Source organism: Mesoplodon bidens (assembly GCF_964165515.1).
Source record: "Mesoplodon bidens genome assembly, chromosome: 4".
NCBI classification, from domain to species: Eukaryota; Metazoa; Chordata; class Mammalia; order Artiodactyla; family Ziphiidae; genus Mesoplodon; species Mesoplodon bidens.
This window is the reverse complement of record NC_138160.1, coordinates 12,889,303-12,916,712: the sequence shown is the minus strand read 5'-3', so window position 1 is coordinate 12,916,712 and position 27,410 is coordinate 12,889,303. Positions and strand designations below refer to the sequence as shown.

At 49.0% G+C, this 27,410-nt stretch overlaps 1 protein-coding gene across 3 annotated transcripts in view; it reads right to left on the bottom strand.

Annotated features, from left to right (window-relative positions):
• The window catches only part of TRIO (trio Rho guanine nucleotide exchange factor), a gene marked incomplete at its 5' end in the record, with an annotated part of 386,192 nt that overhangs the window by 136,923 nt on the left and 221,859 nt on the right, over positions 1-27,410 (bottom strand). For all 3 annotated transcript variants that reach the window (XM_081233199.1, XM_081233200.1, XM_081233198.1), the window contains 4 exons: positions 876-1,071; positions 6,591-6,765; positions 7,788-7,957; positions 23,678-23,869. In XM_081233199.1, the coding sequence (XP_081089325.1) occupies positions 876-1,071; positions 6,591-6,765; positions 7,788-7,957; positions 23,678-23,869 (733 nt within the window). The remainder of the gene's footprint in view (positions 1-875; positions 1,072-6,590; positions 6,766-7,787; positions 7,958-23,677; positions 23,870-27,410) is intronic.

Genomic DNA, 27,410 nt, shown 5'->3' with positions numbered 1-27,410 from the left:
GTCTGAGGAGGTCAGAGGCAGCAGAGGTTTATGCCTGCCTCCGAGCATGTGTCAGAGGATAAATTCGATGTGGTCCAAAGCCAAATATAATGTACAGCTAATCAAAGCAAACCCATATCCTATCAATGTACTTCTGCTCCTACACTGATATCTGGTGAAAGTGAGTCCTTTTTTTTTGTGTGGTACGCGGGCCTCTCACTGTTGTGGCCTCTCCCGCCGCGGAGCACGGGCTCTGGACGCGCAGGGTCAGCGTCTGTGGCTCATGGGCCCAGCCGCTGCGCGGCATGTGGGATCCTCCTGGACCAGGGCACGAACCCGTGTCCCCTGCATCGGCAGGCGGACTCTCAACCACTGTGCCACCAGGGAAGCCCAGTGAGCCCTTTTTAAATGCACAAACTTCAGTTTGTTTCCGTTGTTATCCACTGTATACCCGTTCACTCTTGAGGAAGCATTTACTTTGAGTTGTGTAAAATGAGTAACGTAGGACACAGGTTGTTGCTAATTTTCTAACACTATGGTTCCCTCTACGTTTTTGAGCCTACAGTGACATCTGCTGGTAGAATACAAACGAAGAAGAAAATAAGGGACATGAACATATTTTCTTGGGGTTTACATTTCATTCATGGAGATCCAACGATATATCATTTGTAAAACTAAAGTTCGTGCCCCTTGAAATAACGTGCAGGAATATTAAGGGTGAGTACACTAGCCAGTGTTAAATGTGATCCTATTATGTGGTGAGAGAAAGCAAAAGGTTTCCTTCCAGAGAGCTGGTATTTATAACAGCTCAGTCACAGGGGGAAGTGACCCTGAAAGGAACCAGATGCGTTCGAGCGAGGACACGAACCCGCCCCAGGGCGGCACGCGCTGCTCACCGGAGGCCTGCACCTCATTCACATACTGCAGGAGGTCCTGCCCCTGGTGGATGACGTCGAAGGTCAGGTTATTCATGGTCAGAGCCTTGTCCGCGTGGTGCTGCAGGCGCTGCTCTGCTGTTGTGAGGTCCTCCGTGTCAAAGTCATTCATGTGCTGAGAAAGCTCGTCATTCCACGACTCAAGATCTGAGATGATCTGACAGGGGGAAGTATCTGCTTCGGACCAAGACTCACAAAATCAATACCTGCTGCGACATCGCACTGTGCCGGGTAGGGAAGGAAGAGGATAAGGCGACTGTGTCCAGAGGACACGGGAGCCCGGAGACTGGGACCAGTACACCCTAAAAAAGTTTACCACAGTTGAAGAAAGTGCACTGAATAGTCGGAAGTCCATTAATTCCTAATGATGTTAAAAAAAAGAAGAGCTAAAAAGCCAGACATTCAATGAAAAGCTCTTTGGTTTTGAGGAAAGGGAACCAACCTTCATCCACAAACTTGGTTCTTAAAGGAGAAAATTAATTATTTAAGCACACAACGATGAAGGAAAGTGCCTCTTTAACGTTAAATCTAGCTATTAAATGTAGAAACAATGAAATTAGAAAACTTCTTTGTAACCAAAAACAAAAAAAAACAAAAACTACTACTACAACACCTGTTCAGGTAAAGGTCATCAGCGCCCAGTGAACTATCCCGAGAGGCTGACGGGGACCAGGCTGCACCTCCTGCCCCAAAGACCGCCCGCAGAATCCCTGCAGATGCGGGGCCAGACAGCACACGCCTCCTGACAGGAGGAGCCATGCTGAGCCACCTGCGCAGCTTCTGGCACCAAAATGAACCCGAACCTAACTGGGTCTTCCCATCTGCCTTCTAAGGTTACAGGAAATGCCGAGAAAAGAAAAGCAGTTAAACAGCCTACCAGAGATCAAGTGCGAAAATGCAAAACGCGGGACCTGGTTCCTCTGACAACTGAACGTTATTTCAACAAGTCACAACACGGGAAAAAGAGAAGGGCGGGTGGGGGGAGGAGTCTAGATGAAAAGACTAACCGCCAAACGCAGGGGCAGATCCCACGTGCCTCTTCTCTGCAGCACTTGCAGAGATCTGAACAGAGGCTGGGTGTTAGCCGACAACAGAGCATCACTCTTAACGAACGGCAAGGTGCTTAGGATGTGGTTATGCAAGAAAATAGCCCGTTTTTTAGAGATATTCACAAAGCCTTTAGGACTGAAACATGATCAGCTGGCAAAGATTTCCTCTGAAACGCTACAGCACAGCAATAGCAAGGGGATACTTGACGGAAGAGGGGCAAACTCACGTTGAATTTACAGGACAAGCATCTGGACGGTCATTGTACTATTCTCGCTACTTCTGTGTAGTTGGAAAACTTTCACGCTATACTTTTTAAAAACTAAGACCAAAATTATGAAATCCAGAAAGGAGGAGAAAAACTCCTTGTGAAAGAATATTATACTCTACACTTCGGTGAAATAGCATTTCCCATGGATCCTCATTTACTTTGTCCACAGGAGCTGTAGGGAAATTAGTTTGAGAATTTGAGAATGTGAGAGAGTTTACACACAATCCAGCTGGGAGATGGGAAGTAATAAACATCTTAAGGCTTCTCCAAATTCCTATTGCCCAGATCTTCCTGATTTCTTCCTTCTATTACTTGGTCTCCATAATATATGTGCACATTATATTAATTTATTAAATTATATCAATTTATAAAGTAATCATTTTAAACAACACCAAATTAGACACAAACCAAGAGGCTATGAGAAAAATATTTTTTAAAAGGAAGAAAATTACTGTAACTTTAATCTTTATTTCTATTCTAAGGGGAATTTTTTAAATTAATTAATTAATTTTATTTATTTATTTTTGGCTGCGTTGGGTCTTTTGTTGCTGTGCATGGGATTTCTCTAGTTGTGGTGAGCGGGGGCTACTTTTCGTTGTGGTGCGCGGGCTTGTTGCGGAGCACGGGCTCTAGGTGCACGGGCTTCAGTAGTTGTGGCTCGTGGGCTCAGCAGTTGTGGCTTGTGGGCTCTAGAGCGCAGGCTCAGTAGCTGTGGCGCACGGGCTTAGTTGCTCCGCGGCATGTTGGATCTTCCCGGACCAGGGCTCGAACCTGTGTCTCCTGCATTGGCAGGCGGATTCTTAACCACTGCGCCACCAGGGAAGTCCGGGAACTTTCTTTCTTAATGTTTGTTTGTTTTCCGACACTGAGGGAGAAGAGAGGTAGGTGTGGTGGTGAGTTACAGACTCAGCGACAGTGCCTCATGGAGACAACGTTAGGCTCAAAAAACACTCAAGAAATGGACAATAAACAAAGGTCAACGTGCTAAAAGCAGCAGGATTCAAAAACACTCACTGAGCACAAAGGAACGCTGGCGACGGTCAGGATCCAGGATCATCAGGAAAAATCCTGCCCTCATGTTCAGCACTGTTAATAACCACACAAGCCAAGAAAAGAAATCTGTGGCACAGACAAAGCTCCAGAAAGTGGAAGGCTTTTTTGAACAGGGATTCTTTGAAGAAATAACTTTGACACAATTTTTTTAAATGTAGCCCCGAATTTTTAGAAAGTCTGTTTTTCTTTCTAAATGCACAGATAGTTATGACTGTTCTCCATAACTAAACTGTCACAAGATGCTAGTGTTAAGGCTTTTGTTGTCCTTTTTAGACCAACATAGCAGATTTTATATGGAATATTTGGAGACTGAAATAGCAATATTCTAAGCCATAGGAAACCCTGCTCCACTTCTGAGAGATGGAAATGCTATTTCAACTGAAATACAAGTGACACGGGGGGTTTTTCTAACTGACCAGGTAACAGATGAATTTCTACCACAAAGATAACTCCATGCCTCCTATGGGCAGTCAGAGGGGGCATCTTCCCAGACAGGAGAGGAAATCCCTGCAGAGCCTAAACTGCTCAGGTTTTCACATTTTCAGGATTACTCCAGAGAACAGAGGCTCTCAGGCTGTGACATTTAAAAGTTTTAAACTATATTTTAGCTGGTCTGTGACCGAACTGCAGGGTTCCGTTCCCAGCTTAGGAAAGCGCTCACCCCTGGCCGAGAGCGGTGGCTTTGTTGAGGTCATGTGGAACTCTGTGGCTATCACGTGGGGAAAATGTATGTTTTTGGTTCCTGATCTACGTTTTAAAACAGTAGTTTTATGAAAGTAGAAATACAATAAAAAATTTTTTTCCCTTTGCGATAACATTAATACAAGTAAAGCCAATATTTTATTTCAAATATCAAAATGTCCTGGAAGGAAAACTTCCAATAATACTTCTGATTGCCCTGTGTTTCTTGATCGAAACTATTCAGTAAGCAGTTAAGTCACCAGGAGCAATTCCTATGAAGTGGAGGTCAGAGAGGAAGGCAGCCACGCTGGCTCTTCTGTTCATGCAGGGCTGCACCCTGACCCTGGTCAGCCCCCAATGATGCACCCTGACCCTTGCTGACCAACAATGCACTCTGACCCTGGCTGCCCACTAATGATGCACCCTGACCCTGGCTACCCTCCAATGATGCTTCCTGACCCTGGTCACCCCCAATGATGTGCCCTGACCCTGGTTACCCCCCGATGATGCACCCTGACCCTGGCTACCCTCCGATGATGTGCCCTGACCCTGGCTACCCTCCGATGATGCGCCCTGACCCTGGCTACCCTCCGATGATGCGCCCTGACCCTGGCTGCCCCCCGATGATGAACCCTGACCCTGGCTACCCCCCGATGATGAACCCTGACCCTGGCTACCCCCCAATGATGCACCCTGACACTGGCTAGCCCCCGATGATGGACCCTGACCCTGGTTACCCCCTGATGATGCGCCCTGACCCTGGCTACCCCCCGATGATGCACCCTGACACTGGCTAGCCCCCGATGATGAACCCTGACCCTGGCTACCCCCCCGATGATGCGCCCTGACCCTGGCTACCCCCCGATGATGCACCCTGACACTGGCTAGCCCCCGATGATGCGCCCTGACACTGGCTACCCCCCGATGATGAACCCTGACCCTGGCTACCCCCCGATGATGAACCCTGACCCTGGCTACCCCCCGATGATGCACCCTGACACTGGCTAGCCCCCGATGATGAACCCTGACCCTGGTTACCCCCTGATGATGCGCCCTGACCCTGGCTACCCCCCGATGATGCACCCTGATACTGGCTAGCCCCCGATGATGAACCCTGACCCTGGCTACCCCCCCGATGATGCGCCCTGACCCTGGCTACCCCCCGATGATGCACCCTGACACTGGCTAGCCCCCGATGATGCGCCCTGACACTGGCTACACCCCGATGATGCACCCTGACCCTGGCTAACCCCCAATGATGCGCCCTGACCCTGGCTAACCCCCAATGATGCGCCCTGACCCTGGCTACCCACCAATGATGCACCCTGACCCTGGCTACCCTCCGATGATGCGCCCTGACCCTGGCTACCCCCAAACGCTCCAACCTGGCAGCTGTGCTGCGGCACCGTGAGTGGAGACCAGCGCACCTCTTCTTCGTGTGGCTCCACGTGGATGGGAAGCTTAAGACCAGAGCCCTTGAGTAGCTATTACCAGGCAACGTGTGTAGGGTTTAACTCCTTTCTTGTCATCAACCAGTGATGACAATGAAACAGCCAAGACGGGCTTTCTTTAATGAAAACACTGATGGAAGTTTAGACAAGCAGGCAACCAAAGGCCCCTGTGAGAGGAACACACACCAAACCACCCCTCGGGGCGGGACCAAGGCCCACTTCGGGCAGACAGTCGCCCTCAGCTGTGGCAGCCCTGCCATCTCTCTGCCTTTGGTGGCACCTTGGTCTGGACCCCACTGCCCTCAAGGCCCTGTTCCACACGCAGGACAAGTGACAGATATGGAGAGAGCAGGCTCTACAGATTCTGGCCGCCAGGCACGGGCCACCTGGGATGCATGGAGGTACCTGGACAGGCAGCAGGTCCCTGCCAGCAGCGCCATGAAGCCCGCCGGCTCCAGGAAGCCAGGCTCACCAGGGAGTTCGGGTTCCTTTTATCATAGTTCACACACAGAGTCAGCGTCATCCAATTATACTTACTTCTGCTGGTACTTCATCAAGTTCAAAACTAAAAGATCTTGCCTGGCAGAGAATTAAGAACCGCCCTCTTAAGAAACCCGTCCTTCTTTCTCCCAGTCACATGTAAGGTGCAAAAGTCAATTTTTTAGGTAAGAATTACAGATGGCCTGAGAACACTTCTGTGGGGAAAAAATGGGCTTTCCTGGGACGTACAACCTTATGACCACAGGCTCAGGGAACACTCACTCTTGAAGGGAGAGGAGTGGCGGGGGGAGGGAAGGAGGGAGGAAGAGCATCACTGCCCTGAGCTTGTGCTTCTGCTTCCAGGACAAGGGGGCTGCTGTGAGGGGTCCAATCAAGGAGGAACAAGCCAAGGTGACAAGGTGGCCCTGTTTGTAGAAGCCCTGCCTGGATCCACTCTCAAAGCTCGCTCGCTTTGCTGTCCTGCTGTGTGGTGTCTGTCCCACTGCCCACCTGCCTGCCCCAGAGCCAGGTCCCATCTCCCAGGGCCGAGCTGGGAGGAGCCGCTCTTTCCCTCCCCCTCCCCCCTCCCCTCCTCCCTCCCCCTCCCCCTCCTGGCGCAAAGGCTGGGTCAGAGGAGGGGTGCTGGAGCTCTGGGAGCAGACCCGGGTGGCCGGGGCGGGGGGGAACACTCACGTCGATGGCGTCCCTCTCGAAGATGCGCAGCTGCAGAAAGAGCTCGAGTTTGATCTTGCGCTCCTGGAAGAGCTCTTCCATCTGGGCCTGGGCCTCGTCCAGCTGCTGCAGCACCGTCTCGATGTGGCTGATGGAGCTGTTGTGTGGGGTCTTGTTGCTGGAGATGGCGGAGTCCCTGAGAAGGGGCGGAGAGGGACAAACAGGAACTGGATGGGAGAGTCTCAGCCTGCCGGGGGCCAGAACCGGCGGCTGGGGCCTCGGGGAAGAAGCCGGCGGGAAGCGGGACCGCCACGCTCCGAACACAGAACACGCCGCCCCTCCCGCCAGACAAGCCGGGCCTTCCTCCCTGGACCTCAGGATACGCTGAGGATCGCCTTCCACACTTCTTCACAGCCCGTCTCTTAAAAGAAGGCTGACGGTCACGTGAGTCATGTCGTAGAGTTCCACCTTCAGCCACTTTTCTCCGTAAGTAGAGAACAGATGGCACCCGTTCGCTACAAATGGTGGAGCCACGTCAGCTGTGGGGCTAAGCTGTAATGCAGCCAACTGAGCCTTGATCGAGGAAGTCTGCCGGACTCTCAGAAAAGTGAGCATCACGGGAAGTCGTCACGGGCAATGAGATAAGCTACCCCAGCGATCCAGCAGGGGCGCTGCATTTACGTGACCGCTCCCTGTGACCCAAGGACAGGGATATGCTCTCTGCCCCAGCCTGCCTCCCCGCTTCCTGCCACTAGGAGCACCGGAGTGTCACCTGGTGCCACCCGAGGCCAGGTCTGCCAGAGCCTGGACTCTGAGAGGAGTGACGCCCACCTCACGGTAGAAAAGCAGGTCACTCAGGGCCTGAAGGACGTGGTCCTGGGAGGTTTAAATTCACCTGGTTTGTAAAGAAATCTCAGTAATTTCTAGGTAGCTGTTAAAAGGAAATATTAATAAGACCTGAATCCTGGGGAGGCGTATTAGTCAATGCCATAATGAGAAAAATCGTAAGAGTGAAAAAAACTGTGAGAGAGAAAAAGAGAAAAGAAAAGAGAGAGAGTGACGCTGGTCTCCTTCGCATGCATGGATGTTATTCGTTCTCTGCCTAGTTGGACAGAGGATTATAGCTAATTGTTCCACAAAGTGAGGGGGACGGGAAGCCCCCCGCAGACCTCAGAGCGTCCGCGCGGGGACGGGGGACAGGGACGGGGCGTGGCCCACCTCAGCTGCTGGATGAGGTCCTCCCCTTCCTTGATCACGTTCACGGTCACCTGCAGGGTGGTCTGCTGCTGCTGCCCGAAGCGCTTGATGAGGTCCTGCACGGCCTCCACGGACTCGGCGTACACGTCGTCCAGCAGCTCCTTCTGCAGCTCCTCCAGCCATGTCCACAGCTGCGGGGACAGCGCTGTGAGCCCGGCCCTTCCCGCTTCCCCGGGGCTGGGGGGTCCGGGCCGGGAGGGGACCGGCGGCAGCGGTTCCCAGGGAGCTGAGAGGGAGGCAGGCGGCAGGGGGGCCGGCGGCCAGTGGGACACAGAGCAGGACGCGAGGTGAAGAAATAACCAGGCAGAGAGCCCGAGGGGACGGTCACAAAGGAGAGAAAGGACAGGGGAGGGCAGCGACCATTCCCAGTCCTTCCCAGACCCAACCCAGGTGCAACAGGAAACAGAAAAGACCCTCCAACAGCGGGAACGCCTGCTAAACGTAACGGGCATTCTTCTATGCGTCTTCCGACTCTTACTTAGCAGATGGACAGTTTTATTTTTAGCAAGAGCATGACAGCCCATTATTAATTATTAAACTGCTGCTCAGACAGGGGGGCTTTACATCCCTCAAAAAGAAGGAAACATATAACGTGGTAAAATCAACCTGTCGCCGCGCCCGGCAGGAGATCCACATGCGGCTCTGACAGGTCCCCGCTCCCAACACAGGCCACAGTCAACCCGGACACAGGTCAGTCTGTCGATGACAGGAGTACAGACTGGAAACACGTGATCACCTTCACTGCCATGACCGTTAACAAGGTGTTCGCACACATGGATAGGCAAAGACAACTTGGGACAAGGGCTGCTTCCAGCCTGGCGGGGACAGGGCACCTCGCCCGCTTCTGGGAAGCCCACTGCCTCTTCCAGGTCCCTGGGCAGCCATTCAGCAAACTGAAAGGACAATTAATTAAACTGAAAGGGCCCTGGTGGCTTGGGAGCGGGTTGTGCGTAGAGAAAAGGCTTCCTGCTTCCCCGGGGATGGAATAATCACCTCCTGTACCGTAACGTATGTGTACATTACAGGCGGCTGCCCCAGCTGCGGGGAGAGAGGGGGCCCCGACACTGCCAGCCACGTGGCCTCGTGGCTGACAGAGCACCACTGCTTTACTGAGGCCTGACGGACACAGAAGCAATGGCACAAGTTTAAAATACACAATTTGATAAGTTTGGACACATGTAAACCCATGAAAAGATCAACGCTATCAAGACAGTGACAGTGACTCCATCACCCCCAGAGCCTTCCCGTGCCCCCAGTAATCCTTCCCTCTGTCTTCCTTCCAGGCGATCACCAGCCTGCTTTCTGCCACTACAGATTAGCTTGCATTTTCTAAAAAAAAAGAATTACATTCACGGAATCATACAGTAAGTCCTCTTTTTTTTTTGGTCTGGCTTCTTTCCGCATAATTATCTTGAGATTTCACCCATACTACTGTGTGTATCAGCAGTTCTTTCCTCTTTGTTACTGAGTAATATTCCATTCTGTGTCGACGCCACAATTTATCCACTCAGATGTTGACGACATCTGGGTTGTTTTCAGTTTGGGGCATTACAAACACAGCCGCTATGCACACTGGTGCATAGTCTCCGTATGCACCCGTGCTTTCCTTTCTGGTAGGTACACATCTAGGTGCAGAGCGGTTGGATCATATGGTAGGTGTATGTTTAACTTTTTAAGAAAATGCCAAACTGTTTTCCAAAGTGGCTCATTTCACATTCCCCGGCCCCCGCTGCCCCCGGCAGTGTCTGAGAGCTCCAATCTCTCCACATCATTACTGATAGCAATGTGGTCGGTCTTTTTAATTGTAGCCATTCAAAATGAGGGGTATCTCATTATGGTTTTAATTAGCAATTCCCTAATGACTAATGATAGCAAATCCAAGCTAACCTTTCAAGAGTTCTTCTGTTGTTAAACATGTATTCAGTTGAAAACAAAGTATTTGCCAGCTGGCTCTTGTCAGGTGAATAAGTATTTTAAATAGGGCAGGTAAATTTAAAAATAAGGGAAGTGCTGGCAAAGAACTTACTTTTAGTCAAGTACTTGGGGTCCTAAGAGTTAATTTTACTAAAAATGTTAAAATGTCAACTTGTATCATATTATTTACCCATCTCTGTAAGATATCAAATTTCATACAATCCAAGGATTTTAATTATAGGCATTTTAGACAGAGGCTGGTTCACCTCTGTGATTTTAACAGATTAAGGAAAAGAGGCCATAGGTGATGAAGTGACCTGAACAACATGGGCAAACCTATTAGCAGCGCCAACCTATGAGCAAAGCCAGTACAGTATCAGAAAGGAGGCCTCCAGACCTGGTCACGCTTCAAACTGATACTGCATTTCAACATGAAACAATGCCATTCATAGACCAAATATGGACTGACACTCTGCACATCTATTAAGGGTCACATCAATAACATACTCTTGTTTTTCATTTTGTTTTGCTTGTTCTCTAAATTCCCATGAAACTGGTTGCTGCAGTTATAAGTAATAGGAAGGATGAAATCATTATGACCATAAAGAATCTCCCAATTTGCTCTAATATTTCCCATGAAAAATCTTCCATGGGAAGGTGATCATTTCACAGTATATAGGAGTACTGAATCATTATGCTGTAAACCTGAAACTAATCATATGTCCATTACATCTCAATTAAAAAGTGTTTTATCCACAAGTAATTAAAAAACACTTTTCTTGTGATATGGAATAACGATTACGAGGCGTGGGTTCTGAAGCCAGATTGCCCGAGTTCAAATCCTGACTTAACATTTCCTAGGGTGTGACCTAGAGCAACTTCCTTGGATCCATGTCTCGGCATTCTCATCTGTAAAATGGACATGGTAATAATGCCTACTCCAGGGAGTTACTGAGAAGATTCAACAAGACGATACATATTTCTTCAAAATAACATATGCTAGCCACTATTATAGTTTTGTTCTTGTAAGAGAAATTTTGAAAATAAGAATCACAAAGTTTTTAGAAGTGTTCTTTCTCTGGGTATTTTTCAAAACACGTCCAAGTTCCAACCAATTGTTCAAAATAGGCCACTTAGTCTGGTAAACTTAACACCGTGCCGCATTTAAATCTTTTTACACCTAAAAACAGTGCAGTACGAGGGAAAAGGTGCTGGAATTAGTCCAGATGCTACAGAACTCTCTTCCCTTTGGTTCTGGGGAAAGTGCCACGAGTATGTGTGGGTCAAACCCTTTCCTTTCTTCCTGCTAAGTTCTCAAAGAACCAGCTAATTCCTTCAAGAGCCTGGACATCTCGACACGCATCCATGGTGGAGGGTGCACACTGCCCAGCCGGCTGCGGAGCCAGGGAAGGGCCCAGCTGTGGAGGGGTTCACGCAGCTGAAAAGGGAAAAAGAACGTTGGCAGCAGGAGCGAGCCTACGCTTAAATCCACAATTAAAACGCCCAAAGCTCCTCTTCCCCCTCAGAATTCCTCTGTCGGGTCCTACAGGAAATATTCCCATTCATTTTGGAGGAAAAAGTCTCAGAGGAAGGTCATTTCCAATGCCAACCGATGATGAACTGATGCATATCATAACACAATATGAGTCAGACGAAGTCTATTTTTAAGCTTTCGAAGTGGTACATGTGACGCCCAAAATAACGTCTGAATAAAGGAATGAGAAATAGTCTCTAGGATGCCTGTGAAATTTTTACCACAGACTTCCTGAGGGTGAAAAAAATTGCACTTCTGGGCATGCTGTTAATTGACAATGAAAAGATAAATCTTTGCCCGACAATGAGAGAGGAGTTGTATTTTATCCAAGTTCTCAACAGCATGGAATCCACTTCTCAGAGAACCGTGCCCACAGCCAGGTGACGGGCAGGCAGCCGGAGTTACGCAACGCTGTCCCCTAGAGGCCACCCGAGCTGTGGCCAGGAGCGTTCCATGCAGGAGAACTTGAAACCAGCCCAGAATGGGGTGCAGGTGCGTACAGACTTGGGTCACAGTCCAGGATCCAGAGAGAAGGCTGGTTTAGAAAGACCCATGGAGTTCCTGGAAGAAAACTCCTGTGAAAAGCTGTGGGAGAGCCTGGTCCTGGATCGAGCATCTGCTGGGTCTGACCCCTGGGCATCCCCTATCCCAGTCCCTTCCCCCACACCGCCCGTGCTGGGTGGAGCCTAAAGAAGGAGTCAAAGCTCTGCTGGGAGAAAGCCCCTGAAAAAGCCCTTTCCTTGTTATAGAGGGATCTGAGAGGAACTCACTGGGGTGGGAGATCCCAGGAAAGCACTGAGTCTCCAGCTGGTTCAGTGGGTGGTCACATGGGAGCCCCGAGATTTGGGGACTGCTCTAGCTGCAACCGCTCCCAAGATGCACAGTCTGAACGCAGGCTACCAGCCTGGTCCATCTGGATGGAGGTAGGAGCGCAACACACCAGCTGGGGGGTCCTTATCCCCCATGTGACCTTGGGAAAAGTCCTTGCAGTTCTCTGCCTTCAGTTTTCTCATCTGTGAAATGGGATCATTTTACCATGAGTTTGAGAATCAAGTAAGATGACCACAAATGTGTGGCAGTGCTCAATTACCACAAGCACTTTGTAAATAGAAGCTACCACCACTGGTATCCATTTCCCTACTCTTGTTTTTGACAATCATTCAGGTACCAGTGGGGATGGGTGAGCCGCAGGGCCGGCGTGGGAAGTGTAAAAGCCGGGAGCAGGGACTTCCCTGGTGGTCCAGTGGTAAAGAATCCGACTTACAATGCAGGGGACGTGGGTTGGATCCCTGGTCAGACAGGGTTCTGAGCGCAACCCTGTCTCCCCGAAACAGTACGCAGCTGGTCCAAGTGTACTTCCTCTTGCGCTCTTCAAATCTCTGGAGATAGTGCCTGTTCCTGCAGCCTGGCCTCCGTCTCCGGAGACGAACACGTTATTCCCTGCACTCGGCCAGCTCTGGCAGCACCAGCTGTCTCTCCTCTGAACTCCCCGCCCCCCAATTTGGGGGCTGAAGCACTGAAGGCAGCACCAGACGTGACCCAAGCCGCAGCGAGTGGGCGGGCGGGCGGGCTGACTGGCCCCCTGGTCATGACTCTGCCTTTACTCATTGCAGCTAAATACGTCACCCTGGGGGAGGAATTACTGGGGACACTGTCCATCAGCACAGGTAGGAATATCCTTTGTTTAACACCTATGCCACCTATGTGACTTATTACCTCTGTAACCTGCCTCCTTCTGATTCAAAACAGACTCATGAATTCAAACCCATGAATGAAATTTCTGTCATAGATTTGGACTTACTCTTGCCGGGATCTTTTCTGATTCTATTTTATTATCTGATATATCTGGCAGTCCCTGGTCTAGACTTTGATCAACTTGCCCTCTGTGCCAATCCACGCACTCAGAGGCCTCGTGCTTAGAGACAGAGGTCTGCAGTGCAAACGACCTCCAGCCCCGCTGAGGTCATCCACTAACCAACACTCCCACTGCCAGCCTCAGCTGCAAGGTTTTTAATGCAGCCATGATTATTTCTGCTTCAGCACTGAGTCTGTCCTGGCTTTATGGCAAATTTGACCACTTTCAAGACAAAAATGCTCTCAACACAACAAAGGCAAGTTTTCAGGGTGCCTGGACTTGGATGTACAATCTCTCCAGATGTCCCAGACGGACGCAAAAGGTCTGAATAGGTGGGTGGAGGCAGTTCAAAGACATGGCAACTGCACAGGCTGCTCCCCTGCAGCAGGTGACGCCAGGGATTAAAACCATCTGTCTGTGGGGCCTCAGGTCCACCTGGGATGACTGGTCTACCAGCTCCCATCACCCCCTCCATCAGAAAGCTGATCTAATTGTGGGTCTGGGCTGGAAATGACTTCCTCATTCACAGGCAGGGTATGAGCAATGTCTTCCCATCACAAACACTTTCTTCCTGGCATGGTCTACTCAGAGATCAGTCTGGGAGGATAAGGACAGTCTTGGTCTTGTGTCAACGGACACCCTCAGCTGATTCTGTTTCACAGTGATTCAGCCCATATTTTTCTGTGTACAAATTAAATGTCAAATGCTTGGTTAAATGCTAATTCCACTGCGTACTCTTCTTCAAATCAGAAACCTAGTAAAGAACGAAATAAAGTTCACATGGCATAACTTGTTCATTCACTTCTTCCCTTTTAAAGGGCAGTTTATAAACTGTCTTTTCTAGAACTCTGCTTAGGAGTGACCTCAACCTGAGTAATATGTGAAATCTACCTTCTTAAGAAGGCACAAGTGCATTTTTGGCCTTCTGGCATCTCTTCCTTTTCCCACAGTTCCTTAGAGAGCAATACACCAAATTTGGTGAACTAACTATCAAGTTCTTTCACTACCCAGGGATCTAATTTGTCTTGGAATACAGACTTGAAATCATTTAGGAGAAATAAGTTCGTTCTTATAAAAATCTTCACCCATTTTGGTCATCAACTTGTATCCATCAACATCCTGGGCCCCAAGCAGAAAGCCCAACCCTCCCTGATCTTGTGGTTCTGCATTTTGTGCTTTATAAAAAGGAAGAGAAAACAAACCACAACAAAACCAAAAAAGCCTTTTCAGTCTCTATTGGCCCAGCTTACCTAGAACTTTTAAGCTTTCTGACAAAACACTGCTGGTGATCAATCTTCCTACCACTTATTCAATAAGAACAATAAACAGTAACAAACAGTACATGACAGAAATACACATGGATAGTTTATTTCTCTCAATTAACCGAAGCCCTATCACATTTAGTTTATGAAGCTGAGTATCAAAATATTAAAATGCCCTCTAAAAAGAAGTCTAACAAGTAAACGAGATTACACAGACATCCATTTTCAGCTGGGCATTTTAAGACCTAATGTTGTATTCCCTGAACTTCTGTACAAGTGCCTCACCTCCTCGTTACATTAACTGAGGCCAACCTACAAACGACTAATTAAAGCAGACGTTTGCGACCTTCCGTTTAGAAGCAGACATTTAGACTCTCCCTTCAATAAGAAATGATAAAATCTGGAGTGAGTGCACAGGGATATATGTGTAGTCCCCACTGTAACAGTGAGCTACAAATAAAGATAAGATAGTATATTATTAATTCATTCATTTAATAATCATCTACTAAGTGACTGTTCTCTGTCAGGTATATTAGAGTTCCCTACAGTTTTACACACTAACTTCTCATTTCTCTCTTAATCTAAAAATTTTCTCTGCCTCAAAATATTGGGTCGATAAGAAGAAAGAGAAACTTAATGAATTTAAACCGGTTTTAAACCATTCTCTAGGGGAAAAAAAAAAAAAGCTTTACATGAATTAAACTAAACTGACAAAAGGATTTTCCTTTTAGATAATAACATTCCTCTTCCCCACTGGCCAACCCAAATGTTTTACACATACTTACTTGGTGAAAAAATTCATCTATTTTGCAGCTTTGGCTGGGAACAAAAGTAGTTAGTGATGTGAACAAAGCAATGTATGCCAATGTGACGGAACCATGAGCAAAGATTCTCTGTAACAGCCTCCTCTGCCCTGAGCTGGCTGCAGGGCTGGAGCTGTGCACCCGGCAAGGCTGACTGCTGATCTGAAGGGTCAGAGTGAGGCGCTCACCCTGAGAAAGGGCAACAGAAGCAGATTAAGCAGTTCCTGTTGCTCAAAGATGAGTAAGGAAGGTATCAGGATTATACCCAAGTATTCATACCCAGGTATTTATACCTCTGTGTCTTTTTTTTTTTTTTTTTTTTTTTTTTTTTCTTTTTGCGGTATGCGGGCCTCTCACTGTTGTGGCCTCTCCCGTTGCGGAGCACAGGCTCCGGACGCGCAGGCCCAGCGGCCATGGCTCACGGGCCCAGCTGCTCCGCGGCATATGGGATCCTCCCAGACCGGGGCACGAACCCGTATCCCCTGCATCGGCAGGCGGACTCTCAACCACTGCGCCACCAGGGAGGCCCCCTCTGTGTCTTATAGTTAAATCATTTGTTGAGTAACAAGGCAGGTGAGGAGGAAAAACAAGGACATTTATTGGCAGCTAGGATGGTGAGTGTGTACTTGCATCCAATTGGTCCATAGCCCTCAGAGATGCTGTTATTCCCAATTCTGCAGAGAGAAAGCTGAGGCACCACAGAGCAGCCTGTCCCAGATCACTCAGCCAGTTCAGTAAGGGGATGTGCTACACTATAGTATACTTTCTTGATTATTTTAAATAAAGATTATCTTTTTACAGAAAGAAAGCATAAATGATTAGATCTATTTTTTTGGATATTCCCACCTATGGGAAGACCACCTATTTTTTTTTTTAAATACCAGATACCACAATCTATGTGAAGGCATAATTGCCAAAGCAGTAGGTAGCAACTGAATGCTGACTTTGAAACCAAAGTCAAATCCAATGCTCAGTCTTGCAAGGGGCGATGATGTAGTGGACGGTTCTAGGCCCTGAGTTTCCTCTTGCTTTCTCTGGCTTGTGGCCATTTAATTGCTCGTTTCTGTCTACATCAGATAAACAAGCTAAAGAAATCAAACATTTAAGAGTGTATTTAGAGAGTTCATCTAAGGAATTGAATATTAACATAAAAATTATCGAGATTTGATCATAGAAGGTAAACTTTACTTCCTAAAATATTATGCATTTGATCTTAACCTTTCCCACTGGACTTCTGAGATGTTAAAAAGCTAGAGGTCACTCATACATTGCTACTGGGAGTGTAAAATGGTACAGGCATTCTGGAAACGTTTGGCAGTTTCTTTTAAAACAATGTGCTTACCAAAGGACCTGGCAGTTGTACTCTTGGGCATTTATCCCAGAGACATGAGAACTTAAGTTCATGCAAAAACCTGTACATGAAGGTCCACAGCTTCTCTTTTTGGAAAAGCCAAAACTTGACAATATCCCAACTGTCTTTTAAAGGGTAAATAGTTAAGAAACTGTGATACATCCAAACCATGAAATACTACTCAGCAATAAAGTACTGACACACACAACAACAGGCATGGGTCTCGGGAATTTTGCTGAGTAGAAAAAGCCAATCTCAAAAAGGTATATGTTGTATGATTCCATTTATGGAACATTTTTGAAGTACGATGACAGAGATGGAGAACAACAGACTAGTGGTTGCCAGGGGTTGGAGGTTAGGGGGTAGGGGTCAGGCATGGGTGTGAGGAGGCGCAGAAGGGAGCCCGCCGGTGACGGGATGATGCTGTGCGACTCTGGACATTCAGAGTGGTGGTGGTTACATGAATCTACACACGACAAAATCTCACGAAGCTAAGCGTGCATGCGCATGCGAACACACACACGCACACACACACACGTGAGTGCATGCACTGCACACCTGGGGAAAGTAGACTCTAGGAATAAGCTCTGGGGAGTGTGGCAAAGCCACTTTCCTGCTTTGACGGTGCACGTGGTTATGCGAGATGTGACCCCTGGCGGGAGGCTGGGAGAAGGGTGCAGGGACCTCCTTGTCTGTTTATTTTTTCCCCAACTTACAGGGATTATAAATATTTCAAAATAAAAAGTTTTTTTTTAAAAAAGCTAGGAAATATGTTTAAAGGTATCACCCATACAGAGGAATGCACAAAAAACCAAATCATTTTAGAGAATATAGAGAGATGAGTCATCAGTAAAATCCAGCTGAGAAGGTCAAAATAAAAGGCTTGGAAGTTGGAAACCAAATTTTAGAGATCTCTGCACAGGAGACAGAAGGGATCTGGAAGAATCCAATGCCGAGAGGCTGGGATCACCCTGAGGAGGACTACGATCCCTCCCCTGCCGAGAGTCCTGCAGATCAGAAACAGGGCTTCTCTGGAAAGCTAGGTGTCCTGAACGGGTCTGCATCACCACGGTCAATGACCACGAGAGCCATCAGAGGGCAGCTGGTCTACACGAGCAGCACCATCTACCTGTAGTCAAGTTTCCTGAATTAGTTTACCCAGCAGATGCCGGACTGGTTGGTTCTCCAGCTCCACAGGGGAAGAAGAGAAAAGGAATCTGGGCCCTTTGAGTGGTGGCTGGTTGAAAAGGCACTGGGTATGTTTTCAAACTCAGTGAGGATGGCAGGAGACGCCCCTGGGAAGCTCCGCACCTGAAGGAGGGCAGTGGTGAGCTCCGGCTTCCCCGTAACCCCGCACCTACTACACGGCAAGATCTGGATGGTGCGCTCCCTGCTCCCCGGGGAGAGATGGGCGCTGGTCCGAGTGTAAAGAGAGAGGCCTGCCTGCCTAACCGTTAGGCATAAAAATGAAGTCAGGCTGGTATGCTGTGACCCAAAAATCTCCAGGTGGTTGGGATGCCTTTATTTTTGACTTCTGAATAAAATGAAAGGTTCCTCTTTTCCCAGGCATTACCCCAAACAAAAATGTGTCCCAGTTCAGTGTGTAAGTTTGCAGAAGCAGAACCAAAAGGCTTCTTTACTTAACCCAGCAAGAATCACAGCCCCGTTCAAATGGGAATGATCTTTCCCGGGAAACCATGGTTTCTGGGAATCAAGGGAAGAAAAACCAGCTCAAGGCCACTGAATCGATTCCAGAAATAAACTTCTGGCTGAGAACTCAATGTCACCACCTGGTTGCCTCAAATAACCCACACATTTCAAAGGTAATTGTCAATTAACTCGGGACCTAATTTTGAGAATGAAGTTGCAGAGAACGAATGGATGAAAATAATTACGCCTTTGCTATATCTGAAAATGGAACGATGTCCCTCTGTCATTAAGTCTCAGAATGATGGGCTAGAAATAGACATCACTTGTTCCTCAAGCTGAGTATCTGCTAAGTCTGGGAGGCAGGCTACAAAGACCAGTGAGACAGGGATCCAGCCTTCAAGTAGCTTAACCTCTATCGAGAGAAACCAACAGATGTCTAAAACACGTGCTGCACACAGAAGCAGCAGTATGTTCTTCCACTGGTCATTCAGTTTTATACCCCCTCCCCGTATGTTACAGGTGGCTTTGGGAGACACTTTGAAAGGAGTTAGTGAAAGAGTAAATGAAGGATTAACGAACAGTGCAAAGAGTGTTCAAAAGGAAAGGACAGGTGACAAAGGCCTAATAATGGGAGGATTAGGATCAGAATGGAGGTGAATGAAATGCTGGAAACACTGCAGGGAAGAGAGGGACACAGGAGAACAGAAACTAGAGGAGGACAAAATACAGAAGGACAAAAACTCTCCTAAAATAAAGTCAACGTTCCTTCTAAATACCACAGTACTACTTCAAAGACATTGAAAAAAGAAAAAAACGAGGACAGGTGATCAGTCTTCAGGTCTTCTGAGAGGAGATTAAACATCTCATGGATTCCTTCAGAGACAAAGAAAAAAGAGGAAAGGGTCCCAGGACGCTTCCAAATCTGGGTTTAAGGGTGGAATAGGGCTGAAACCTCTATCCACCACCTTCGGTATTCAACCTCAAGGTATAAAATACTTGCCACCCATGTGAAAATCAGATGACCCTTGAACAAAGCAGGCGTTAGGGGCACCGACCCTCCGCACAGTCAAAAATCCATGTAGCATTTACAGTCAGCCCTCCATGTGCGAGGTTCCTCCACACCTGCGATTCTATACCCGCAGATCGTGTAGCTCTGTAGTTTACTACTGAAAAACATCCACGTGTATGTGGACCTGTGCAGTTCAAACCCACGTTGTTCAAGAGTCAGCTGGGGGGTCCTCTTTCCTCTCTTCCCGGGAACAGGCATCTGCGTTCTGTCCTCTGGGGTGAGAGAGAAGAGCCCAAGGTCTCCATGCTGCACCTAAGTGCTCGGTCTGCAACGAGACTTAAAACCACCCACCTTCCCCCAGGTGTGATTCTTAAAAACCATTTCTCAAGTCAACACTGAGCAGGTATCCCCTTGACCTGGAACCTTTTCCAAGTTGGTTGTTAATGAGATCACCTTTGTATTACTTGCTCCTCAGAGAGCCAGAAATTTACTGCAAAAAAGAGAGGGCTAGAGGGCTACTCTCCGGATAAAGTGAGACTTAAAACCACTGCCTAGGGCTTCCCTGGTGGCGCAGTGGTTGAGAGTCCGCCTGCCGATGCAGGGGACACGGGTTCGTGCCCTGGTCCGGGAAGATCCCATATGCCGCGGAGCGGCTGGGCCCGTGAGCCATGGCCGCTGAGCCTGCGCGTCCGGAGCCTGTGCTCCGCAACGGGAGAGGCCACAACAGTGAGAGGCCCGCGTACCGCAAAAAAAAAAAAAAAAAAAAAAAACCACTGCCGAACACCTGGGAGTAGGGAAGCTTAACCTCCGCGTCAGGAGAGCCTTTGATAGTTAACTTGTTTTTTTTTTGGTTTTTTGGGGGGGTTTTTTGCGGTATGCAGGCCTCTCACTGTTGTGGCCTCTCCCGTTGTGGAGCACAGGCTCCGGACGCGCAGGCTCAGCGGCCAGGGCTCACGGGCCCAGCCGCTCCGCGGCATGTGGGATCTTCCCAGACTGGGGCACGAACCCGTGTCCCCTGCATCGGCAGGCAGACTCTCAACCACAGCGCCACCAGGGAAGCCCGACAGTTAACTTCTAAAAAGCTCCACGTATTTGCCTGAATGAAAAAGGCCACTTGCTTTTTCTATCTCCCTCCAAGTAATCTGAAATTGTATGATCTGCTTGAGAAAATTAATTCTGATAACTTAAATCTTCTAGCACTTTTTCATTCATCTGATATGCTAAAATACTTAGTGACTTGATGCAAAGACACATTTAATTAGCATGATTTCCTCCTCTTGGCCCTTCTCTCACAGTTAATTTTGCTTAGGAACTCCCTGGCAGTCCAGTGGTTAGGACTCCGCACTTCCACTCCAAGGGGCTCCGGTTCGATCCCTGGCCGGGGAACGAAGATCCCGCAGCCTGCACAGCCCAGCCAAAAAGTAAAGAAATAATAATAAATACTTTTTTAAAAAAGGAGTTAATTTGGTTTCAAAACACATAATGAAATTTGTTCTAAATGAAGTTTTCTTTCAATAACAAGTTTCAAAACACAGCAACTGAAGAAGCCATCCCTTCCTGCATAAAACCTACCAAGTATCCTGGTGGGTCTGAGGGCATTTGTGCAGCCCAGAGAAAGGAGAGTGAGGAAGATTCTGGGGCTGGTCAGGAAAAAGTAAATCTACCGAGAAAATGGCTGAGGCTAAACATGGAGTCCAAGCTGACGTGGAGGGGAAGAATCAGACCACATCACATGCCTGTGTGTGGCCAGCGGCCCTCAAGTGCTGCCCTCCCAGTCACTGGGCGTGTTTGTGTTTGTGTACTGCTAGGTACCCTGCCTCCAACTGTCACCAAATCCCTCCCTGACCCGGTCACGTCAGGGTCACATGAGATTACGAGGAACCAAATCACAGTAAAATACCAGTGTCTCTGCTACTGTTATGGTCTTTCACATAAAAAGGAAAGAATGAATGGACTGACAATTCTCCAGTTGTGAAGGTGAAGCACTTAACCTTTAAAGCAGCTTTAAGCTCTCCTCAGTCTACAAACTTCATATATACTAGAAGTTCCTACAGCGTAAGTCAAGAAAACAAAATGTATTTTCACTTTTCAATAAATTTCCAAGCCTAGTGGCAAAACAGACTCCATAGTTTACTAACTGGAATGCCTTCTACTGTAAGATTTTTCCTTAAAAATGCTGCTGCTGTTACAAAAACCAGTGAACCCAAACGGAGTCTCCGGAGAGCGGCTTTCGTAAACGGCCTTCCTTCTAGTTTCCTTTAACGCCTGCTTTTGGAGAACCGTAACAAAGTTGAAAAGTCATAAATAATGCTTCATGCAAAGAGCCTCTCTTTGTCCTAACTGCAAGTTAACTGTTCACGAATCCTGCTAAGGAATATTCCCAAGGCCTGTGACGCAGACAAACATCAGGACACGAGCACTGGTTCTCGATCTCCAGACTCCAGGCCTACCGCCACTGCTGCCGTTCCCCTCTGCTCAGTCCGTGAACACTGCCCAGCGGCCTGTCCTTCCTCTGGGGCCCGTCCAGGCCCACGGCGCTCCCTGCGGCCCGAATAAGGAACGTCAGCCCCTGTACCCATCCACCGCGCCTCCCTCGGGAAGGTCCAGGCTGCCTGGAGCCCCTCGCATGCTTTCTGTCCGTCACAGCTTAATGAACAAAGGCACAACCTGCTTTTTCACAGGCATCATCTTCTCTCCCTCTTGGCTAGGGTGTACAAATGCGCAAGAGAAAGAGGAGGTGGCATACGAGTACTGATGGGAAAGAGAGGATAACACACAGTTCTATGCAAACAGGTGCTATAACAGGTGTGTGTAAAGAAAGTTCCAGAGTGCAGGGGGAACAGCGGACTCTACCTGGGGAAGTGAAGGGAAGCAGTACGTAACTGCAGGGACCAGATCATGAGGATGAGGCGGTTCAGGCTGGTGCTCCAGATACACCCAGACTCTCCGATGGTTCAGAAGCAAGGGTAGGACCTAATCAAATGCATATGCCTTGACCTAATCAAATGCATATGCCTTGGAGGCAGGGCTGCAGAGCCAGGGACACTAGTTAGTGGTTGCGGCTTGATTCGAGCTGAGTGGGGAACTGGTGACACATGCACCCGTAAGCAGAATCTGCCATGGACCCATGTCCACTTAACGTGTCTCCTTGGGAAAAACAGTCTCTTTGTAAACACCGTGAAGTCTTTTTCAGTGGTGGCATTATTAAACCAGGAAAAGAAGCCACTCCTGTCAGTTTTCGATTCTGACAACTGTCCAGGGTCCACAAAGCACCAGCCCCTTTGCAGAAAGGGCTGCTCAGGGTCCCGGTCATTCGTCAAATATGCCCCCTACACTATCTTCCTGGGCTCACGAAGTTTGAGTTGGACGTGAGGATGGCTGTCCTGAAGTCAAACATTCAAGTCAAGCAAACGGCCTGGTAGAGGACTGACTGCCCAAGGTCCCGGACCCGGCAGTGAAGTTCTTTTCCTTTAAACAGTTTCATTGGTTCCTGATCTTGGATGCCTTTAAACAAGGCAAGCCAGGCCTAGCCCCTTCCAAGCGTTTCTCGTAGTCTTACTCCTCCCAGAGCCTTCTTCCTAGCCTGTTAACTACAGCCTTCATGGACTCAATCTCAAATTACCTAAAAGGGCCCCTCATTTCCAACTTATAAAGAGCTGTGAAGTGGAGAATTTTTTTCACCTTAGAAATAAGATGTAGTAAGTTGACATCTTAATTTGTTGTCCTACTGAAAACTTTAGGTTTTATTATAAATCCTTCTATCTCAAAAGCTACGTAATAGTTTCTTCGACTGTAACTTTCTATGATTTTCTTTTTTTAATTTTTATTTTAGACTGGACTATGATTTTCACAAGAATAACATATATGCAAGGTATAATTAATACCAACGTGTTTTCCATTTACCAAATAACACATCACCTCTTATCCTGAGACCGGTTTATCAGAACAGCATACCTACGACAGTAACGTGACTATTATTAAGGCCGTGCTGGCTTTGCTATGTTTAAATTCAACATTGTGTAAAATGCACTTCTGCGAGTATCTCAGAGCAGCCGCACAGCCTGATAAAATCAGACGGCAGCCAGGACTGTAGCCACATGACAGGCTAACAGGCGGAAAGGAGGCCCCACAGCTCTGAGCCCAAAAGGCAGGTCGCCTACTTCTGCTACAGTGGCCGTGCCCCGCCTCTCGCCAAGGACCCCCTTCAGCTGCTGTCTTCCCCGCTCCCCTCCTGGCCCACGGCTCCCAGCCATGCCCTCCCTCACAGGTCTGCTCCCGGCAGATGCCACCCCCTGCGATGGCACACGTGTGCCCGTGTGGCGAGGACGGCCAGCAAGGAGGCCAGCCCTGTCCCCACCGGTGCAAACGGCCACCTCTGGTCCACTTTCTCACATCACGCCCACCCTCATCCCTCCCCCGGAGTCCAAAGGCCCCTTCCAGACGGGGCTCCGTCTCCGCCTCCGGACGCCTCACCTCTTTCACGTGGGTGTGAAAGGACACCGACATGTCCAGGAGGATCTTCCGCTGCTCAACTCGCCGAACAAAATCTTGTATCCGGTCCTCGAGCTGATGGGCGGCCTGATAGATCTCTTCTGGGTCACATTCCCCAGTCTGAGCCAGCTGTTCTGCTGCTTCTAGTAATTTATCCGCATTGGTGTATGTGTTCTGTGCAAGAGAACATTCAGAGACACAGAAGGTGAATAAAAGACAAACTGGCCAGGCTGGGAGCCATGATACACTGGAACGGAGTCAGCGTGTGATGCTCCTTTCTGTAAATCAAACAGGAAAAAGAGGAGGGGAAGAGATGACTTCAGGAGTTCAGAACATCTCCATGAGCAGCCTTTTCCATTCTCGTTTGAGGTTGTTAAACTCTGAACCTCACGGCAAAGCCCTTCCGTCTGAGGCAGTGATGGGGTATCTATAGGCAGCTGCTGGCCGGCTCATGACTCATAAAGGGCTTTGGGCCTTTTGCTGCCGCGCAGCCAGAAGACAGCGCGTAGCCACAAATGCCTACTTCACTTCTTCTCCTGGTTTTATGACAGAGTGCAGAGTTCCAGTTCTGTGTCTTTCAGTATGATACACCGCTTGAGGATAATTCCCCAAGATCAAGTGAAAACGTTACGCTGCAAACAAACATAAGCTGCTGCTTCTTTTCACATGTTTCTACTTATCAGTAATTCTGTGCTTATCTTTTCTCTACTTCGGGGGATACGTTCTTTTAAAGAAAAAGGAAATAATAACTACCATGGCTATAAAGTAGCCAGAGTTTTCAAGAGCTGAGAGTTGAGTATCAATGGGTGTCTAAAATACTCTGAAAATTACTCTGTTTTAATTCTTGATAAACGAGGCTGCAAATGGCTTCCTCAAATCAACAGGTCTGTTAGAGACCCGACAGTGTTTGAGGGACCTGCGAGCCAGAGGGCTGCCGAGGGGGGCGGGGAGCAGTCCAGCCAGGTGGGGGACCTCAGTGCAGGACAGAACAGAATTCAGGGCCCCGAGAAGCCCAGAAGAGGCACGCGGCTCCCCGTGAGACACGGGCTGAGCCCTTCGTCCTGCTCCTGCCCCAGCATTTCAGTCCCACAGCCGAGCAGGGTCGGCACCTCGTGGGTGAGACGGGGGGTGGCCCCAGGTGTGCGAGGGCGCCCCTGTGGGGAGCCCGAGCCTGATGGGGCACGGGGGGCCCCTGCAGTGGGAAGCCTCCCAGGTGGAGACTGGTGACCTCCAGGGGTATTAACCTGCTAAGCCAATGCATCAAGGTGATGAGAGGCGGTGTCTCATTTTGGAGAAGGGAGTTACAGATATGAAGAAGGAGAATACTTGAGTCAACCCTGCAGCACTGGATTGGAACTGGAGGATCCACGTGAGTTCACGGTTTTCAAGAGACACGTGTGTAAATGTGCACGTACCCTCATGTCCCTCCCCGCCCCCCATCCACCAAGAGGGCCTGGGAACAGCGATGGCCCAGCAGCACTAAGCATGGTAGGAACCAGATCTCCACTTGTAAGCACCATTCTGCTCTGGAGGGAACCAGGGCTCCGTGGAGAAACGGTGGACTCCAGGGTTGGGGTGAGACAGAACACAAGATGAGCCGGCGACATCTTACCGTGCCCCAAAGCAAGGAGAAGCCCAAGAGCAACGTGGACAGGAGAGAGAAGCCAGCTTGAGGAGGCGCATGCTGGCCAAACGAGGGACAATCTGAGCATCAGAGGAAACAGTGACGGCGATGGACGATAATGCATCCACTCAATAGGAAACCAGGAGTCCCGACTGACACAAAAAATAAACCTGGATGACGGACGGCACAGTTATAGAATTTCAAAGTACCTCCCCACTAAGTACTTGCTAATTACAAAGGGGGAACGACTCACTTTACAACGGAGACATCTGTCAGACACCGCCTGAACCCAGGGATCAAAGTGGACACCACAGGTAACAGGACAGATTAAACTGGGCAACCCTTGAAGGGACGGCGTTAGGAGGACACAGCAGCATTCCCGGATACACCTGCCGAAGACGTATAACCGGAGTACAGCCGTGAGGAGGCATCAAACAAACCCAAAGTGAGGGGCATTCTCCAAAACAACGGGCCTCAGATTTTCCAAAATGTCATGTCACAGAAGTTAAGGAAGGACCGAGGAGCGACTTCAGGCAGAAGGACACTAAGAGATGTGACGACCAAATGTCACAGGTGGTTCTACACTGGATCCGTTAGCTATGGACACCGTGGTCTGAGGGTTAGAAGGTAGTCATGTGTCAGTGTTAATTTCCTGATTTTGATGGCGTTATTATGGCTATAGAGCAGAATGTTGGTAGGAAACACACACTTACGTCAACAGTTTAGCATGGGGGGTAGGTTCTTTGTGCTGTATTTCCAACTTTTCTGCAAGTTTAAAAAAATTTTACAACAGAGTAACATTCAGTGTGATAAGTATGAGGTGATCTCAAAAATGATGCTGACGCACACTTACAGAGCACGCCAGGCCCAAGCGTCAGGGTGGGGTGGGGTGCAGCGGTCCATCCTGGGCAGGCTCTAAGGGGGTACAGTGTCGACAGGGGATTTAAACGTGACAATAAAGACCAGCTGGAGGGTGTCGGCTCTTCGTCACCAGCATAGGCTGATGGCTCCCTGCTCCAAGTGTGCCCCTGGCATGAGCACTTACTGGGCGTGGGTCTAAGGGCCTCCCCCGCTCTGAGCTGTCTGATCCTAACCACAGCCCCTTTTACAGGTCAGAAGACTGAGGCCAGGAGGGCAATCTCAAGACTCAGAGGCCAAGGCTGGCTGGTGGTGAAACGGGACGCATCCAGGTCTGACTCAGGGGCCCAGGCTTTCAACAACCCAGTGTACTGTTCAGCTCACCCCTCACAACGGTGGTTCATGCAGCCCTGCTTCACACACTGCAGGGCTGACAGTCAGCCCCTCTCCCTGTCCCTCTGGAACACCATCTTCAGGGGACCTTCCTTTCTTGGTACTTTCCAAGTGTCACAAGAATGTTCTGCACTGTTACCAAAGGATCCTTCAGAACTCCTAGAAATGACGGGAGATGTCAAAGGACCCCGTAAGGCTGACCGACATGGCCAGACTCGGAAAATGCCTACATGCACACTTTACAGAGTCTTTGAAATCAATTATGTGGCATCATTTGAAGAGCACAGTCGTTCCCAATCTGACGGCAGAGCTTCAAAGCACAGTTAGACGGTTTTGTATAGATTCACCGTGACCCACTGGGAAGCTAAGCTGTCCTGATTCCTGCGTAGAGCAGACAGTGAACCTGCCCACTTCAGAAGAGCTCTGGAACAACAAAAGCACTTTTCAGAAAAGTCCACTCTCCGTCCTGTGCGGCTCTGGGCCTCCACATCCGCTGCGGGGCAGAGTCTGGCAGCCTGCCAGCGGTGACTGTGACAAGCAGCCCTTCGCGCGGATTATCAAACCACCTGGGAGATTCCGAGGGACAGGACAGAAAGACAGTCACGTCAGTACCTGGGTGTCGCCGACGCGGTGACCCGCAGCCTCAGGCTGGAGAGGATCACCCCTCCTCGCGGCCAGATGGCCAGGCGGACGAGGGAGGAGTTAAACTACGAATGAGAATCACAGCGGTGCGGTAAGGGTGAGGGAGGGATGAGGAAGCCATCGACGACGACACAAAAAAGAGCGACGGAAAGTGTCGGGGCCAAGAGGAGCCTCAGGAGGCCTCACAGCCACATGTGG